The sequence below is a fragment of the Nannobrachium achirus genome, assembly GCF_963921795.1.
Source record: "Nannobrachium achirus genome assembly, chromosome: 11".
Lineage (NCBI taxonomy): Eukaryota > Metazoa > Chordata > Actinopteri > Myctophiformes > Myctophidae > Nannobrachium > Nannobrachium achirus.
The window spans coordinates 57,025,111-57,044,328 of NC_137820.1; the positions used below are offsets into that span (position 1 = coordinate 57,025,111).

At 41.7% G+C, this 19,218-nt stretch overlaps 1 protein-coding gene across 1 annotated transcript; it reads left to right on the plus strand.

Moving 5' to 3' along the window:
• Positions 1-1,331: 1,331 nt before the first annotated feature.
• On the plus strand, positions 1,332-18,914 carry yars2 (tyrosyl-tRNA synthetase 2, mitochondrial; the record flags this gene model as incomplete). Its single annotated transcript, XM_080737215.1, has 7 exons — positions 1,332-1,601; positions 7,035-7,342; positions 8,821-9,072; positions 9,904-10,071; positions 11,667-11,822; positions 13,031-13,201; positions 18,755-18,914. The coding sequence occupies 7 exons, from the start codon at positions 1,332-1,334 to the stop codon at positions 18,912-18,914; spliced, it is 1,485 nt and encodes a 494-aa protein (XP_080593341.1).
• Between the last annotated feature and the right edge of the window lie 304 nt (positions 18,915-19,218).

Genomic DNA, 19,218 nt, shown 5'->3' on the forward strand with positions numbered 1-19,218 from the left:
GTGCTATAGAACCACAGCTCTATAACTTCTTAACAGAAAAAAATGTTGTCTTCACCGAAATGTATTAATTACTTACCTTGTCTCATCCCCTTTTCGACTGCAGCTTTAGCACCACATCACACCACACCACACTACACCACACCAAACCGCACCACATAAAAATATCTACATTTTCCATTACACAAAAGTACCCCTATCGGTAAGAAACACATTTTAACCCTTTTAACTGTGATTATGATAGAATATACATTTATTACAACTATCCTAAATTATAATACACTATAATGGATTATAACTGTGATTATAATACACTATAAAGTATTAATTTATTACTAAGATAATTATAATACACTATAATAGATTATAATAGTGGTTATAACATAATAGAATCTATTAGGCTATCATGTATTAGCCTACAACTATATCCCGGTGGTCTAAAAGAAAAGTCAGTGAGTGATTAGTCATTATGAAGTGTTTGGCCCTGTTTGGCCTAGCTCAGACCTACTATAGATTGGATACTTTTTAATAACACGTTTAGTACCACTTTCACACCACTCTACCCAGGTCCTTGTATGGAAAACCTAGCACAATTATAATACACTCTAATAGATTATAATAGTGGTTATAACATAATACAATCTATTATCATGTATTACAACTATATCCTGGTGGTCTAAATGAAAAGTCAGTGAGTGATCAGTCATTATGAAGTGTTTGGCCCTGTTTGGCCTAGCTCAGACCTACTCTAGATTGGATACTTTTTAATACCACGTTTAGTACCACTTTCACACCACTCTACCCAGGTCCTTGTAGTGGGAAAACCTAGCACAAGTGGGCGGTGTGGTGTGGTGTTGGGCCAGATACTTCAATGGTTTCCAGTGGAAATAAGCTTAGTCTTTTCATGGATCTCCTTTTAGTAGACCTTGTACCAGTGAACTGTTTGATTGATTGAAGACTTTATTAGAAGTTTGCATAGGAAAAGGTACAGTTTCATGACGGTACAGTTCACTGGTACAAGGTCTACTAAAAGGAGATCCATGAAAAGACTAAGCTTATAAGACTAAGCTTATTTCCACTAGAAACCAGTACCGTCATGAAACTGTACCTTTTCCTATGCAAACTTCTAATAAAGTCTTCAATCAATCAATCAATCAATCAATCAGTTGAAAATGTAGCCTACAGTCAATGGTACAACCCTGGCGCTGAACCTGATGCAGGGCTGCCCTCTGCTGGTGTTTAGGCAAACCTGCACGTGTACTGTATTATGTCTTTTATTATGCCTAGGCCTTGGCTCCTCCCTCTCCTGTGTCGTCACAATTACATCATCCAACATGGCGGCCTCCATGGTGCATCAGGGCTGCCGCTCTGCTGTATGGCGGCATGGATTATTATCATCATCATCATGTGTCCTCCTGAGGAACACAACACGCCTCAGTCCTCGGTGTTTCCCTGCTTCTCTCCGGTCCAACCTTCACCTCTCCGCCGCCGCACACAGCGCTCTGCTGGCCTCTCTGTACAGACGAGGCGTCCTCAAAGACTGTTTCCCTGAACACGCAGGACAGGAGCAGCTGCCCAGGCTGCTGGAGGATGGCTCCCAGACGGTGAGTGAGGAACAATACTAGCATTGTTTTACTCAAGTAAAAACTGGTAATAGACTACACATCTCCATTCAGAAGCATTGCCATTCAGAAGATAGACTTCCATTATTCTAAATGGGGGTGTTACCTAAACCTAACCTTAACCCTAATAGTAGGGCAGGAGAGAGGGGTCTACCAGCACCCCAATGACATGTTTTCGAAACCTGTTTTTTTTGGACCGTTATGATGTCTAGTTATGATTTCTGCTTGTTGCCGTCGCCAACTAATACCCCATGGGGTTCATTTTTAACCTTTTCTCACAACTATTCCCAATCTGAACCATACAATGGTCATAACAGAAAATGCCATAACGCTTGATGTAAACAACCTACAGGGACAAATGAACACACTTTTCTATATGATTTTGACCCAGGGAATTCATTAAAGTGGTTATTTTTTACATTTAAGCACATCTTGACCCTATTTCAGGACAGAAACGGCGAAGAATAACCCAAAAATGTTCAAAACACGTCTATACTTCTCTTTGTACAGATGAATTAAGGTGTATTCTTTTGATACCACAGGTTTTTTAGGACCCTTATGATGTCTAGTTATGATTTCTGCTTGTTGCCGTGGTCAACTAATGTCCCATGGGGTTAATTTTTAACCTTTTCTCACATATCCCCAATTAGTGTGGGGATTTAGGGGAGCAAATGCTAAATTCGTGCAATTTTGACTTAAAGCGCGAAATTTTGCACAGATGTAGCCCAGGGCTTGCTCTAATGATTTAGCTAGGGTGCCCGAGTCTGTGACCTTCGGGGTCTCCACAGCGGTCAAATCAAGTTGGGCTTCCATTGACTTTCTATACAGGAGGAAAATACCCAGAAAAAGATTTTTTTTCTGGGTATTTAAGGAGGATCTGAGGGGTCTAACTAGGGGTTTGTCATGATGCTGAATCCATTGCAGGCATTTGTTTTGCACAAAAAACATTCAGTGGGCTAGAAATGGCCTTAGAAAACAATACACGTATGGGTGAGTATTCATGTTAGTCGGAGGCCTTAGGGTTTTTTTTTCTCGTGCTAATCAGTCTAAAAGTTCAAGATTTTGCACAGATGTAGCTCAGGGCATGCTCTAATGATTTAACTAGGGCGCCCGAGTCTGCGACATTCGGGGTTGCCACAGCGGCCAAATCAAGTTGGGCTCCCATCGACTTTAGTGATGAAAAGTGATGAGTCATCACTTTTCAGAGTTGTGTGGGTGCTGTGGCGACCCTGAAGGTCGCAGACTCGGGCGCCCTAGCTAAATCATTAGAACATGCCCTGAGCTACATCTGTGCAAAATCTTGAACTTTTAGACTGATTAGCACAAGAAAAAAAAACCCTAAGGCCTCCGACTAACATGAATACTCACCCATACGTGTATTGTTTTCTGAGGCCATTTCTAGCCCACAGAATGTTTTTTGTGCAAAACAAATGCCTGCAATGGATTCAGCATCATGACAAACCCCTAGTTAGACCCCTCACATCCTCCTTAAATACCCAGAAAAAAAATCTTTTTCTGGGTATTTTCCTCCTGTATAGAAAGTCAATGGAAGCCCAACTTGATTTGACCGCTGTGGCGACCCCGAAGGTCGCAGACTCGGGCGCCCTAGCTAAATCATTAGAGCAAGCCCTGGGCTACATCTGTGCAAAATTTCGCGCTTTAAGTCAAAATTGCACGAAATTAGCATTTGCTCCCCTAAATCCCCACACTAATTGGGGATATGTGAGAAAAGGTTAAAAATGAACCCCATGGGACATTAGTTGACCACGGCAACAAGCAGAAATCATAACTAGACATCATAAGGGTCCTAAAAAACCTGTGGTATCAAAAGAATACACCTTAATTTATCTGTACAAAGAGAAGTATAGACGTGTTTTGAACATTTTTGGGTTATTTTTCACCGTTTCTGTCCTGAAATAGGGTCAAGATGTGCATACATGTTAAAAATAACCACTTTAATGAATTCCCTGGGTCAAAATCATATAGAAAAGGGTGTTCATTTGTCCCTGTAGGTTGTTTACATCAAGCGTTATGGCATTTTCTGTTATGACCATTGTATGGTTCAGATCGGGAATAGTTGTGAGAAAAGGTTAAAAATGAACCCCATGGGACATTAGTTGGCGACGGCAACAAGCAGAAATCATAACTAGACATCATAACGGTCCAAAAAAAACAGGTTTCGAAAACATGTCATTGGGGTGCTGGTAGACCCCTCTCTCCTGCCCTACTATAACCTCAGTGGGGGTATTTCTGAATGGGGATGTTTCTAAGTGGGGGTGTTTCTGAATGGAGGTCTGCCCCCCAAGAACGGGGGTCCAGGACCCCTAGGCCTAGGGGGTCCTCAGAGTTACTATAGGGGGTCCTCCAAATCTTTGTGTGCTATAGAAACTTTTTTCTCCTTTTTTTATAGGCCTATAAACTTTAGCCAAAAAATAGCAGATCTACAAGCTCACAACGCCTCTAAGTAGAAAGGTCAAGTTTATCAAGTATTGACAGTTCAAGTGGTTAAATATTTGAAAACATGAATCCAAACAAAATACACTGATGTGATGATTGTGCTGTCAAACTATGCAACTATATGGAATCTATGAGAATGTTGTGGGGGTCCCTGCTTCATCTCTCTCTAAGGGGTCCTTGGACTGAAAACGTTGAAGACCCCTGCACATACTTATCTCCCCGTTTCCACTGTAAATATCTTCCTTTCCTTTTTTCCCCCGTTTGTTATTGATGATATCCTATGCAAAGTACTGTATTCTATCCGTCTGTCTTTCAATGTTATATGAGATACATAAAGTGGTTCCTGTGTAAATAAGCCGAAAAGCATACTAGGATCTCCTTTTAGTTGACCTTGTACGAGTGATTTGTACTGTCATGAAACTGTACTTTTTCCCATGCAAACTTCTAATACATTCTTCAATGAATCATACTTTTACTCGAGTAAAAAAGTATCAATAGACACAACAACTGATAAGACTTGAAGCTATTCCACACACACACACACACACACACACACACACACACACACACGCACACGCACACGCACACGCACACACACACACGCACGCACACACTGTCTACAATAAAACACCTCAATATAATAACACTGTTACAAGTAATTTCAATTCAAAGGAGCTTTATTGGCATGAGAAAACATGTGTTTACATTGCCAAAGCAAGTGTCACAATTAAATAAAATAAAAACAGTTGAAAATGGGGAACTTATATACAGTTGGAGGGAGTACAGCATTGTGTAAACAGCTATGTCGCATTGTGACATTTTATATCAGGGTATAAAGCTTTTGGAAATAGCAACATTATTTATTTCTTCTCAAAATGCATTTGAAGGTAGAAGCTCTGTTTCTGTGGGTCTAGATGTCAATCCATGGTTTGTAGTCCTTAGGGTGGTTGTGTTTCTAGCCTTTTGTCGCAACAGTCACTCACAAATCTTGCTGCTGTGTTCGCACATTGTTGTATTTCTCCCAGTAGGTATGGGAGTTTTTCATCATTGGTCATGTTTTCAAACTCACTTCGGGTGTGTGTAATCTGTGGGAAGTACGTGTCTCTGATGTCTTGGTATAGTGGGCAGGTGGTTAGAAAGTGTAGCTCTGTTTCCACTACATTTTGTGTGCAGTGGGTGCATAGCCTGTCTTCCCTTGGAAGTGGGGTCTGTCTGTGGCGGCCTTTCTCTATGATTAGGCTGTGTTCGCTGAGTCTGTACCTAGTCAAGGCTTTCCTAAGTTTTGGGTTGTTTACCGTGCTCAGATATTCTACCAATGTATATTCTCGTTTTAGTGCTAAGTAGCATTCCATTTTGCTTTGGTATTGGGTTGTCTCTTTCCAGTATGTCAGGTAGCTTTCTTTTTGTTTTCTTATAATCTGGTTTGGTCCAATGGGTTTTCCGTCTGGTAGTTGTGCTTGCGTTTGTGCTCAGAGTCCCTGGGACAGCTGACTCAGTGGGCATCCCTGTAGGTTTTCACTATGGTTGAGGGCAATGTTATGAAGCGTTTCTGGGTTGCTTTCTTTTAGGTGGTTGTAAAATTTAAGTGCTCTCTTTTTCACTTTAATAATGAGTGGGTATCGTCCTAGTTCTGCCCTGCAAGCATTGTTTGTTGTTTTCCGTTGGGTGCGGAGGATGGATTTGCATAGTTCTGGATGCAGCGTCTCGGATTGGTGTTTGTCCCATTTTTCAAAATCTTGGTTGGCAAGGGGACCCCAGATCTTGCAGCCATAGAGGGAGATGGGTTCTATAACAGAGTCTAATATCTTTAACCAGATTTTTATTGGGATGTCTAGTTTGACATTCCTTTTTATTGCATAGAAGGCCCTTCTCGCCTTTTCTCTCAGGTCGTTTGCAGCTTTGTTGAAGTTTCCTGTGCTACTGATGTTTAGGCCAAGGTATGTATAGTTTTGTGTGTGTTATAGTGCTGTCATATTTAGAAAGAATTGTTGGTTCATGGGGGTTTGTCTTTTTTGGAATATCATAATTTTTGTCTTTTTTGTCTTTTGATGAAAGAAGTGTTGTTTGTGTACATTGATTTGATGATGTCGTAGGTGTTTCCCCCGATGCCACTTTCTAGCAGTTTGTACAGTAGACCCTTGTGCCAAATTGAGTCAATTGCTTTTTTGAAGTCGACAAAACGGGAGAACATTTTGCTTTTGTTTTTGTTTATTTGGTTGTCGATTAGAGTGTTGAGGGCGAAAATGTGATCTGTTGCACCGATAGGTTGGTAGGAAGCCAATCTGTGATTTGCTCAGGACATTCTTCTCTGTGAGGAAGTGTAAGATTCTCTGATTAATTATCATGCAGAGGAGATCTCCGACGTTGCTGTTTACACAAATACCTCTGTAGTTGTTAGGGTCGGATTTGTTACCACTTCAGTCCTTGGTTCCAAATGTTGGGGAAAGTTCCAGAGCTAAGAACAATGGAGTTTTAATATAGCCAATTGGAATTTGGTGTCTGTGTATTTTTTCATTTCTTGAGTTTGAGTATTTTTATTTTGTCTTGTAATTCGTTCAGTGTAATTGCTGCGTCTAGTGGATTTTGGTAGTCTTTTATGATTGACTCTAAGTTTTTTAGTTTATCTTGTATTTGCCTTTGCTCTTCGTTTTCCTCTATTGGGCCAAAAAGTTTTGAGAAGTGGTTTACCCAGTAACTCGTCCTGTTTTTGTTTGTTTAGTTTGTTCCAATTTTCCCAGAAGTAGTTTTTCGTTATTGAGTCCTCTAAATCGTTTAGCTGGTTTCTAGTATGTTGGAGTTACAAGTAGTCAGTGAACTACCAACCCCCCCCCCCCCCCCCCCCCCCACACACACACACACACACACACACACACACACACACAAAAGTTAAAATATGGAGAAAAGAGGTTTCTGCACGACAGCAACGTTATACATTTTGTGCGCCACCCATCCTTCCAGGTGTACTGCGGCTTCGACCCCACGGCGGACAGCCTGCACGTGGGCAACCTGCTGGCCCTCATCGGCCTCCTCCACTTCCGCAGCGCCGGGCACCACGTCCTGGCCGTGCTGGGCGGCGCCACGGCCCAGATCGGCGACCCCAGCGGCAAGAGCAGCGAGAGGGCGGCGCTGTCCCCGGAGCTGGTGCAGGAGAACACCAACAGCATCAGGGAGAGCATCCACAGGGTCTTCACCAACCATGAGCTGCTGTTCCACCAGGACAGCAGCAGAGCGCTGGGCACCGTCACGGTGCTCAACAACCTCAGCTGGTACGACTATCCTACAGCCCTAGAATCATAGGCGATTCTAGCCTCTTCTAGCAGGCTAGAAGAGGCTTTATCCTGTTTATCCTGTTGTTTTAACAGGTGTCTAAGGTTTATTTTTTTACCTAATTGTAATATAAACTGTGCTTTTTCTAGACACCATGAGCATAATATGTCTATATGATTTATTTACTTATTTTGCAACAACTTGTCTGTAAAATACATTTACTTACTTATTACTGTCTGCACTTGTAGGTATTTGTACTTGTACTACTAGAGTATGTCCAATTTCCAGTACTTTACTAGGCATACTCCATTACATCTCGGATCCAATTATTATATTTTTACTCAACTTTTTATCTTAAAACTGTGGTTACTACTTACTTTGCAGATATAAATTATAATATTATAAAACATACATAAACCATACTTTTACTTTTACAGCCGTCCTCCACATTACGTGATTACAATGATGTAGTGCACACACATGAGACACTGCTCTTCACTTGACCACGTTTACTTTATGAGGTTTTTCCACCCCCCTGGCGGCCAGGGGGTGCAAGTGCACCCTTTGCCACCCTGGTAAAATCGCCTATGCCTAGAATGGCTGCGATCAGAACATAGAGCTTTGACCACCATTAATTAAGACCTGAAAAATATTATATATTTATATATATTTTTTCTGAAAAACTTGTATATGTTTATATATCTGTGGTGCTCAAAGTTTTCAATGTCAAGTACCCCTAGAATTATATGTATTTGACTGCGGACCCCATCTCAAAATATTTTGTTCCAGGGACCCCAAGAAAGAAAGATTTGAGTTACAATTCATAGATGTTCGCTTTAAAAGAATATATATTCAAAGATCTGCGCATATCTTCAGGTTTTAAAAAAAATAGCAGATCTACAAGCTCATAGCGTGGCACTGAGTGCCGCGCTATGGGCTTGTATATCCATACTTAATCCATACTTATAATATACATACTTCATAGTTGATAGTCTTCTTTTTTTTCACTCTTTTACCAAATCTCTTTGCCAAAAAATAGCCGATCTACTATACAAGCTCAACGCGAGATGTTGTGAGCTTGTAGATCTGCTATTTTTGGGGCAAAAGTTCAGCCCCATGGATATTGGGGATATTTTGATTGTCGTGATAATATCGTAAATTGCGATTTCTTTGGTTTCACAATGATCGTGATATGAAATGTTCATATCGTCACTGTCGGGCAGAAACCTCGTATCTCCAAGTTTGTACATCTTTCGCAAAGTGAAGCCCTGCTTCATCATACAAGGCCGTCACACAAAAGTAGTGAAAACAGCAGATCTACAAGCACACAACGCCTCGCGGTGCGAGGCGTTGTGTGCTTGTAGATCGTCTGTTTTCACTAGTTTAAATCACTTTTAAAATGATAAATACAAAACAAACGGTTTTGGACATACAAGGTTTCCACCCGACAACAACGATATGGTCCCATCCCTACCAGGTACAAGGAGTGGAACGTGGTGTCCTTCCTGGCGGAGGCCGGCAGACACTTCAGGATGGGGACCATGCTCAGCAGGCACAGCGTCCAGTCCAGGCTGAAGGCTCCAGAGGGGATGAGTCTCACAGAGTTCACCTACCAGTGTTTCCAGGCCTACGACTTCCACCACCTCAACCAGGTGTACGGCTGCAAGCTGCAGCTGGGAGGCACCGACCAGCTGGGCAACCTGATGTCTGGCCACGACTACATCCACAGGTACGTGTCCTATAGGGGTTGGCAACTTGTTGCTAGTTGGGCAGAAACCTTCTATCTCCATATCTTGCACTGCAAAGCTTTGCGAGCTTATATATCGTCTATTTTTGCTATTTTGTTCATATGTATTTTTAAAAAAATTATATAAAAATATAGAAAAAATATGAAACATTTGGAATATTTTTTGAAACGTAGCACAAATCTTTTATGGAGGCCCGCTGGCACAAAATATTTTCAGAAGGTGGTCTGAGGCCAAATACATTAAATTGGGGCTCCTTGACTGAATTAACCAATTATGTCTGAAACTGTTACTTGTCGAGGTTCAAATTTAAAAGTAGCAGATCGACAAGCTCAAAAAAGGTGATGCTTTGCGCTGCGTTTCAAGCTTGTAGATCTGCTACTTTTGATGTTTTTGTGTGTGACAATGTAGTACGATCAAGTAGGGCATGGGTCTTCAACATTGGGTCTGGTACCCCTAGGGGGTCCTCAGAGTTACTACAGAGGGTCCTCCAAATCTTTGAGTGATAGAAAGTTTTTTTTTCTCCTTTTTTACATTAACCACTTGAACCCTAGTGTTGATATTCTGAGAACTTTAGCTTGTAGATCGGCTATTTTCGGCAAAGAGCTTTGGTGTAGATGGGGAAAAAGAGCAGACTAAGCACAGAGTGAAAGGTCAAGTTTATTAAGTATTGACAGTTCAAGTGGTTCAATATCTGAAAACACAAATTGACATGAATCCAAAATACACAAGACCCCAGAAGTAGGAATTCTGGGGATTTCATTTACACAAGAAAAAGCCCACAAAAAGTTACAATATTTGCCCCTCTCTTGCAGAGTGAGTGGGGAGGAGGTGTATGGGCTGACCCTGCCCCTGGTGACCAGCTCCGCGGGGGACAAGCTGGGGAAGACGGCGGGCAACGCTGTGTGGCTCAACAGAGACAGGACCACTCCCTTTGAACTCTACCAGTTCTTCCTCAGGCTGCCCGATGCCAACATCGAGGGGTAGGTGTAGGCCTGTTTAGGGCTGTCATGATTATAACATTTTACATGATGATTAATTGTCACTCAAATAATTGCGATTAACATTTCTGTTTGGCTTTTAGGCTTTGAAGTTGCACATGGCCGATATGACACATAACCTAAATATACAAAGAAATGACTGACATATTTGACAACTTTATACTTAAAAAAGAACATTGATTGTGGAAATAGCCGATCTACAAGCTCACAACGTGTCGCGATGCGACGCGTTAAATATAAATAATAAAGTTATTAATTAGTTATTATTATGCCAGTCATTCCTTTGTATATTTAGGTTATTTGTCATATCTGCCCTGTGCAACTTCAAAGCCAAACCGAAATGTACATTTTATTCATATGCTCCAGTGTTCAGCGACAAAAACATTGTTAATCGCAATTATTTGACATTTTACGTGACTATTAATTGTCTCACAAATACTTGCGATTAACGATTTAATTGTGTTTAGGCCTGTAACAATTATTACATAATCGTCTAATCACAATTATTTGATATAATCGCAGTTATTTGATATAATCGCAGTTATTTGATATAATCGCAATTATTTTATCATAATCGTCATTATCGTTTCCCTGTTGAAAAATTATCATATATCTTCAAACATTTTCAAAAATATCCACTGTTCAATGTTCTTTTTTAAGTATGAAGTTGTCAAATATGTCAGTCATTTCTTTGTATATTTTGGTGTCATATTTGCCATTTGCAACTTCAAGGCCTAAAATCCAAACAGAAATGTGATTTTCAACATCAAAAACACAATTAAATCGTTAATCGCAATTATTTGAGTGACAATTAATCGTCATGTTAAATGTCATAATTGTGACAGCCCTAATTGTGTTTTCGTCACTTAACTCATTGAGTGCCAATCCCGAACTAGTTCGGCTTTATTAGCGTATCGCAGAGTGCCGATCCCGAACTAGTTCGGCTTTAAAAAAAATAATAATAATAATAAAAAAAAAAATTTTTTTGAAAAAAAATTTTTTGAATTTTTTTTTTTTTTTTTTGGACCCCATCAAATCTAGTGAACATGATTTCAATCGCGATTTTGCATGTTCCACCCCCATACAACCCCATCTAACATACAGGGCAGCCATGTTTGTTTACATAACATGTAAAACATAATGGCGATTATCTCAAGAATGCCTGAACGGATTTCCAATCGGATTTTTTTGTTTGAAAGCTGTGAACAAACTGCACAAATCCACTCCAATGCAATCCAGGATTGCATTGGATTTTTTAGAGCTCATTCTTCTCTGTTTTTTTCCCATGCATGAGGTGTGCAAGGTTTAATCATGGCTAAGTTGACGAAAATAAGGCTTCTAAAATGCTTGGTAGCCAATAGCTAACTTCAAGCTAACTTCATCCTCTTCCTGTACATGCACAAAGGAAAGTGTTCAGGCAAGTCATGGCTGCAGGGCTTCTGCATATACCAGCATATCTCTATGGGATTTTCTATGGCCACTGGGCGCCCTCTAGTGGTGACTAGGGTGGCACTCAATGAGTTAAGATCTGTGATTCTCAAACGTTTTGTGTGACGTGTGGTGGTCATTCTTGGCAGGTACCTGAAGCTGTTTACCTTCCTGCCCCTGGCGGAGGTGGACAGAGTGATGGAGCAGCAGAGAGAGGAGCCCGGCAGGAGGCTGGCCCACAAACGGCTGGCCGCCGAGGTCACCAAGCTGGTGCACGGCAAGGAGGGCCTGGAGAGCGCTAAGAGGTCAGCATGGACACCATTATGACATTTACCCAGGGGCCCAGTTGTCCGGATTTAACATGAAGCAAACACGGAACTAAAAGTTCCTAGGATTGGCCATTAGTTGTGATGTTCTTGTACAAAAAGCAATCTGTTCTCCATAGGATTCCATTCATTTCCCCCGAAGTTTTACATTTGATTTTCTTACCTTAATAAACATTGTCATAAATACTTTATGGTTCCTGTCGCTAGTCGTTTCAATCACCATGATACGCTTTTTGTGAAAATATGGTCCCATTTATTTTATAATTGATGTTAAATACACAAAGAAATGACTGACAATGGTCGATACCAGTAATATTGCTATTTGCTATTTCCACTTTTTTTGGGGGGAAATGTTTCAAAATGTACTGTACAGTATGTACCTTTCTCAACATGGAAACGATTTACGATTATGCAAAATAATTGTGATCATCTCAAATAGTTGCGATTAGGTGATTATGTAATAATTGTGACAGGACTAATATGAAAGAGCCATCACACAGGCAGCCTCAAAAGATACAAAACTACAAATAATAGTGATATTAGTCAAAATATGCTTAAAACTTGAAATGCCACTTTTGTTAACCACTCGAATCTCCAGCATCCATGTTCTGGGGAAGAACGTTGCAACGCGCTGTGAGCTTGTAGATCTGCTATTTCTGAATCAATTTGTGTAGAGTGCAACAAGAGCGTACCAAATGCGCTCTTTACAGGTCAGTTTTAGCAAGTTTAAAGGGATATTTCACTTTAAAAAAAAAAAACGTTTAGTCATTTTAACGTCTAATCAGGCTTTTATGAACACCCTGAACTGTTTTTAATTTGCTTCATTCAATATTTAGATATTTGATGTAAATGTTATCAGTCCTCCTCCAGGAGGAGGGCCCCACACACACCCATTGTAACTTCAAACTTCATTTTAACCATGATAGATTCATTAAAAACACCCATTATTATTTTTTTGATACGTGATACGTGAGCAGTTTTTTAATATCTTTTTTTCATTTACTTTGTTGTATTTAAGTGGAACACAATTTGGAGCTCAACAAAAGCTAAATCATCCTAGTTTACGACGGAGGACAATTTCACGACAAATTAAAATCTCTGTTATTGCGTTATACTCGTTATTGCGAGTGTTGTTGTTTTGTTTTCATCACTAATAAGGATCATGGTCCCATGCTCTCCCTGTGTAGATGCACCAACGCTCTGTACCACGGCAGCGTGGAGGCCCTGGAGCAGATGAGTGACGAGGAGCTCCAGGAGTTGTTCAGGGAGGCTCCCTTCCATGAGATGCTGCTGGAGCCGGGCACCACCGTGCTGGACGCCTGCCGCGCCATCAGCGCCATCCCCGACGGACCCAGAGGGTAAGACCTGTGTCCTGTGCCCTTAACCCATTAAGAACCAATGCCTTAAAGGTGCTGCAAGCAGGGCAGGAATTTCAGGGAGGCCATGAAGGCCATGGCTGTCGTTGCCCCTCAGTTTGGCCTTGTGCCCCTCCAAAAGATGGTATGCCCTGAGGCCACAGTGGCCTTAATGCCCCAGCCCTAGCTGACTGTACCACTTTCTCCTCTGTCTCTGTCTTGTCACTATGTTCTTCTTGTCATGCAGACGCCAGTGTCTTGTTGAGTCCCCATTCTTTTTTTTTTTTAAGATTTGTTTTTGGGCTTTTTTTTTTATGCCTTTATTGATAGGATAGTAGACTGACAGGAAATGGGGAGAGAGATGGGGAATGACATGCGGCAAAGGTTGTCCGGATCGGGAATCGAACCGGCGATGCCAGCAGGCATCATAGCCTAGTATGTGGTATGCGCCTTGACCACCAGGCCAGCGGGCGCCCCGTTGAGTCCCCATTCTTAAACCAATCCAATATCTTTGATTTGTGCAGGGCTGAGCATCAGATTGTAAATACCCATTTATTTATTTCACAGCAGATATTCTACATATTAAATGTAACCCTTAAATTCAATTTATTATGTCAATGGAATAAAGTCTTGTTTTATTCGATGGCACTTCCTGCCCTGGCATTTGGCCTTTGCGCCCTCAAAAAATGGACAACCCCTAAGGCTAAGTGGCCTTGCCCCTAAAATGATGAAATTCCAGGCCTGGCTGTAAGTGATATTTTCTTGTTCAAATAAGGGTTAAAAAAAAGCTCTATATTGTGATAGTAAACAGTGTTTGTTGTTTGCTCAGTGACAGGGTTCCCTCCAGTTAGAGGAATATACATTTTCAGGTCAGGTTATGCTAATTTCCTCCAATCAGGAGGCGAGAGAACTCATGGATAAACAAGTTAACACATTGACCGCCATTTTAACATACCCAGACCTGCCAACCCATACGCATTTTGCGTAGTAAGCACGCATTTTTAGTCTCTGTACGCAGGTACGCAAACTCCTCTAACGGCTACGCATTATCGGGTGATGGTATTCACAACACATTCTGCATTGTGTTCGGTTGTGTTGTGGGCCAAAGTGAGGCAAACATTTTTGCTCCATGCCGTGTAGTTCCTCCCAGGCACCACATGAATGGTGTGTGAATGGGGCGCATGGCGCTGGGGAGCACTAGAACGGAAGCGATGCTCGTTTTATCGACAGAAGAAGAATGATTGGCGGACTGTTTGTTTTGGTAATAGAGTTATAGAAGAAGGTTTTGGTTTAGTTCAGCATGCACGCATCTCACAGCGACGCAGACGAGTTATCGATCGGATACATAACGGCGATATTAATCAGATTAATGTATAAAGAAGATGATACGGAGAAGGGCCGTGGTGTTGCGCGAGTCGATGCACAGCGACTGTTCGCCCTGTAGTGCTGCCAACGAGTCTAACAGGTAATAAACTTTTAAAACCCTCCTCTGAGGTGAATTCACATGTCATAGCAGCCACGATGGTGAGAATTGGTGAAATCTTGTACTATGCCTAACCTAACCCTATCTGGCGACGCTGGTGAAACGAAACAACGAGCTGCTCCGGTCCGCCTGGAGTTATACTTCATCATACGACGGTTTTGCAGCGAGCAACCAGTCGGAAAATGTCAAAACGTGTGACCCATCGAGTATGAATGAATGAATGAATTAGGCCTATGTGTATTGTCAAAAACATTAACAGTGAACACATTTATCACCTGTGAATATATGAATGACATTAATGGTCTATCAGTATCAACAATGAGTAGCCTACAGCCTATATGAATGAATATACAGACTAGGCTGTATGTGATCTATACACAATGTAGGCCTATATATCAATTAATGGATGGAATAGAAACCTACATGAGTTGAATACTTTCAACTTAATGCAAATCATGCACAGAAAGGTGGTTTTATTTAGGCTGCTCAATGAACAATGTTTAACAAAGACACAGGTAAATATTTAAAGGTAAATAGCCTACCTGACAATGTAAAGCTATTTTGCTATTTGAATAACATGATTATGTTGATGTATGTTCATTCATTAAGTCACTGGTGAGACTGTTTTGCTAGTCTATTGTTAACTAACTCTGAGCAAGTGCAGTTAGTATATTTTATTAAAGATTTGTCAACAATATTGCCAAAGCAACATTACTGTATTGCCTGGTAATACTAGCCTACTTTTTCTCCTGACCAAATGGCATTTTTATTTAAAAGGTTGTTCTAACATCTTGCCTCCTCCTATTAGTGTAAGTCAAGACATGCAATGTGCTACATTTCTGGTGTGAAATTTTGTTAACATAACTGTAAAGGTCCCACCCAAAAAGGTGCATGGAACCCCCCAAAATATACGCTGTTTTGTGCGGGAAAACAACAAAAATTGCAACGCGGGCGCTGCGCGGGCGCCGCGCGGGCACGAGTACTCAAAAAAATTTGCCAGGGTTGGCAGGTCTGCATACCTCCGTACTCCCACCTGCCATTCGTCTCCATAGACTTCCATGTAATTGGGTGTGCACGGATCATGCACACCCATGCCTAGATAATGCACCACGTGTGTCCACATTGCTCACAGCTTTCAAACAAAAAAATCCGAATGGAAATCCGTTCAGGCATTCATGAGATAACAGCCACTATGTTTAACAAAGATGGCTGCCAAAATGGCTGCCATGCTTGAAAGATGGGGTTGCTATGGGGGTTAAACATGCAATTTCGCGATTGCTATCATGCCTACTCCATTTTTGGGGGTCAGAAATTTTTTCTTTTTTTTTTTTTTTTTTTTTAAATTCTCGGGACTATCGGGCCTGGCGGGGAAAGACATTGGAATAATCTCGGGACTATCGGGCCTGGCAGGGAATGAGTTAAAGGGAAAGGACATAATGAGCAGACCATATCTGAAACTGGAACACTAGCTAATAAATGTTTTCTTTCTACTGAATGGATGACATTTGTAACCCACCTGAAAATGTATTTTGTTTTTAAAGCGCTGGAGAAACGGTTAGCCCCCCGTTACTGAACACACACTCTATAACAACCAATATATTAGAGCTTTAACAAAGAACTAAAACAAAATTAAATAATTTCATTTAAACCAGGAGTTCCCACACATTTTTGACTTGATCTTCTTTTAAAATTGCCAGCTCAACATGATCTACCCACCCCAAACAATGTACCCAAGGGGGCTTTGAAATAGCGGCACTGGCGTTGCTTATAAGACAAACACAATTGGAATGCGAAATAGTGGGGGGGGGGAAAAGTCTTCATCCCGTTCTGTATGGAAGTGGTAGTTTTAGGTGTTCTTTGTAATGCTACTGACTCTTGAAAACAAAGCATTGCATTGGGGTTTTGAAGGTGACAAAAAGGAGGGGTTTTGTGACTTTTGTGTATAAATAATTTACAGTTTTTTTGTCATGTTGTCTACCTGCACAGCCTTTGTGATCTACTGGTATATACCTTCGGGGCACCCCTGATTTAAACTAACCGTTATCCGTTACAGTACCTGTGATTTGTTGACCAGTTAGTGCTGAATACAGAGCATGCAGGCATATCTGTATCTGGATTTAAATACATTAAGGCTAATTTGATCCAATCACATTCACAAGAAGCACAAAGAGATAGAGTTGAGTCAAGTGAGAGAGCTAAACGTTTACTCTGTGTACAGAGTAAACGTTGTGTGTGTACAGAATGCTGTTCTGCAGATATCATATGAATATCTAATGTATTTTTCTGAGGACAACAGCCAGGCCAAACAGAGGAAAACTCCTTATTTAACACATTTAAATAATATAACGTTGTTATACCTTTTAATATTTTGTCTTTTATTTTAACTAGCCCTTACCCGTTCAAAGATATGAGCTCCGAAATGATGTGCAGTGTGTGGGTTATGGGATGTGCACTGTGCACACAGTATATGAGGGATGGAAAGTAACTTTAACTGGTGCTTGCATGCTAATATGTAGGAGCATCAATGTAAGAAATACCCGTTCCATGTAACGGCTACAGAGATACTGTGTACCGATCTGCATGATTTGTGGACAACATCTGTAACAGGGCCAGAACCCCCCGCCCGCCCGCCCGCCTGCCCGCCTGCGCACACCCCCCCCCCGTGTGTGTGTGTGTGTGTGTGTGTGTGTGTGTGTGTGACTGTGTGTGTGTGGGTTTGTGTGTGATTGTGCTAATGGCCTGAACAACAGCGCCCCTCCCTTAACATTTGTGGTCACAAAAGGTACTGTAGGCTAAATAGATATAGATACACCATAAAAATGCTAATATACAGCATACGATTTGTGCTGTACACAGTTATGTCAGGTGTGTTCATATGCTGATGGTGATGCGATTTCAGATCAATTGCTCCAGCCACCGAGGAGAAACGCTGAGACAGACAGACACTCACTCACTCACTCAGACATTCGCAAAATTATAGTATAGATAGTAATACATTCTTTTTTTCTTTTTTTCTTCTGAAAACTTAGGTTAGGATTTAGGAGCGTCCCTACACACACACACACACACACACACACACACACACACACACACACACACACACACACACACACACACACACACACACACACACACACAAAGGGTATGGTGTTGCATGTTTTCCTTGTCTGTGTATATCTTAACTCCCCCCTGAATTGAACACTAGGGGGCAGTCTTATCCCAGTCATGAAGGTAGAGCAGAGTTTGGCTACAGTGGCAGCATCAACAGTTATGACCCTTGCTATGGAGGTGCATTTTAACTCAACTGGTGCCAAAAAAAACCTTGGTAGGGCTTCTCCGCCATGCCCGACGAACCTGAAGAGTTAATAAGCTTTAATTTTAAAAAAAAGTTTTTAACGCAGCGGAACTAAAATAGGCCCAAACGGGGATCCTCGGGGATCGGTTTCAGCACGGACACATTTGGAGACGGACCAATTAACATTGAGGCCGCAAACCGGAAGCGGATGGTCCGTCCTCTATTTCGGCCCGTTAGCTTTCTGTGTAAACACCACAGCTTACAGATAGAGAATGGATAGATGTATTTTCAAAGTTTCAACGGATTTGAGAAGCTGATGGAATACCCGCACACACGACACGATGCATAGCAGTGTCCGATCACGAACGATGGAAACTGGATCGCGCCCGCGATAAAAGGTAAGAGAAGCCAGGCAGTGTAAGACATAGTAAAATCTTCAGTTTCCTCGGCTGTATACAACCACTGAGTTAACTTGAAGATGGAAAAAATGATCAGGTAATCCTAATTAGAGTTGTTCCGATCGACAGGCATGGTATCGGATCGGCTGATATGGAACATAAAGCAGGCAAATCCACCGATTCGATCGCCGTTATACTATAATATGGAGAGGGATTCTCACTCTGTAAAGCAGTTTTAACAGAAGTAACAGTTTTCTCTCTCTGTAAAACATAAAATTATGTCTTGTGATGCTTTACAAAAGCTCTACAAGCTTGTAGAACTGCTATGCCCAAATAATGTCCAAAAACAGGGAGATAATGTGGTGTCTCTGTGTTGACAGGTATCGCATGGTGTCGGACGGTGCCGTTTGGATCAACCACAGCCGGACAGATAAGCCTGAGCAGGTGCTGGTCCCAAAGGTCCACATCCTGGCCAACGGACTCTCTCTGCTCAGGGTGGGCAAGAGGAACTTCTATATAATAAAGTGGCTTGCACTCTGAGGGCGGATTCACACTGCAGTCCGATTGATTTGAACTGTTCCCGAAAACAGTTGCCTGGTCCCCGCTGGCCAGCATTCACATTGGCCAAGATTCATCTGTGCCTGGACTCCCAGGTAGAGGCCTTCACGGGTCCAATGAACCGGGGAAAATGGAGCCGGACCCAAATGGCCCTGTCTATTGTTTGGAATTTGAGAACCGTTACCCGACTAGCCCCGAAACATGATGGATCCGGTCCGAACGGCCCCGCCTGTTATTAGAAGAATTAGATCTGATACCCGAGCAGAGATGTGGGAACCGGAGCCGA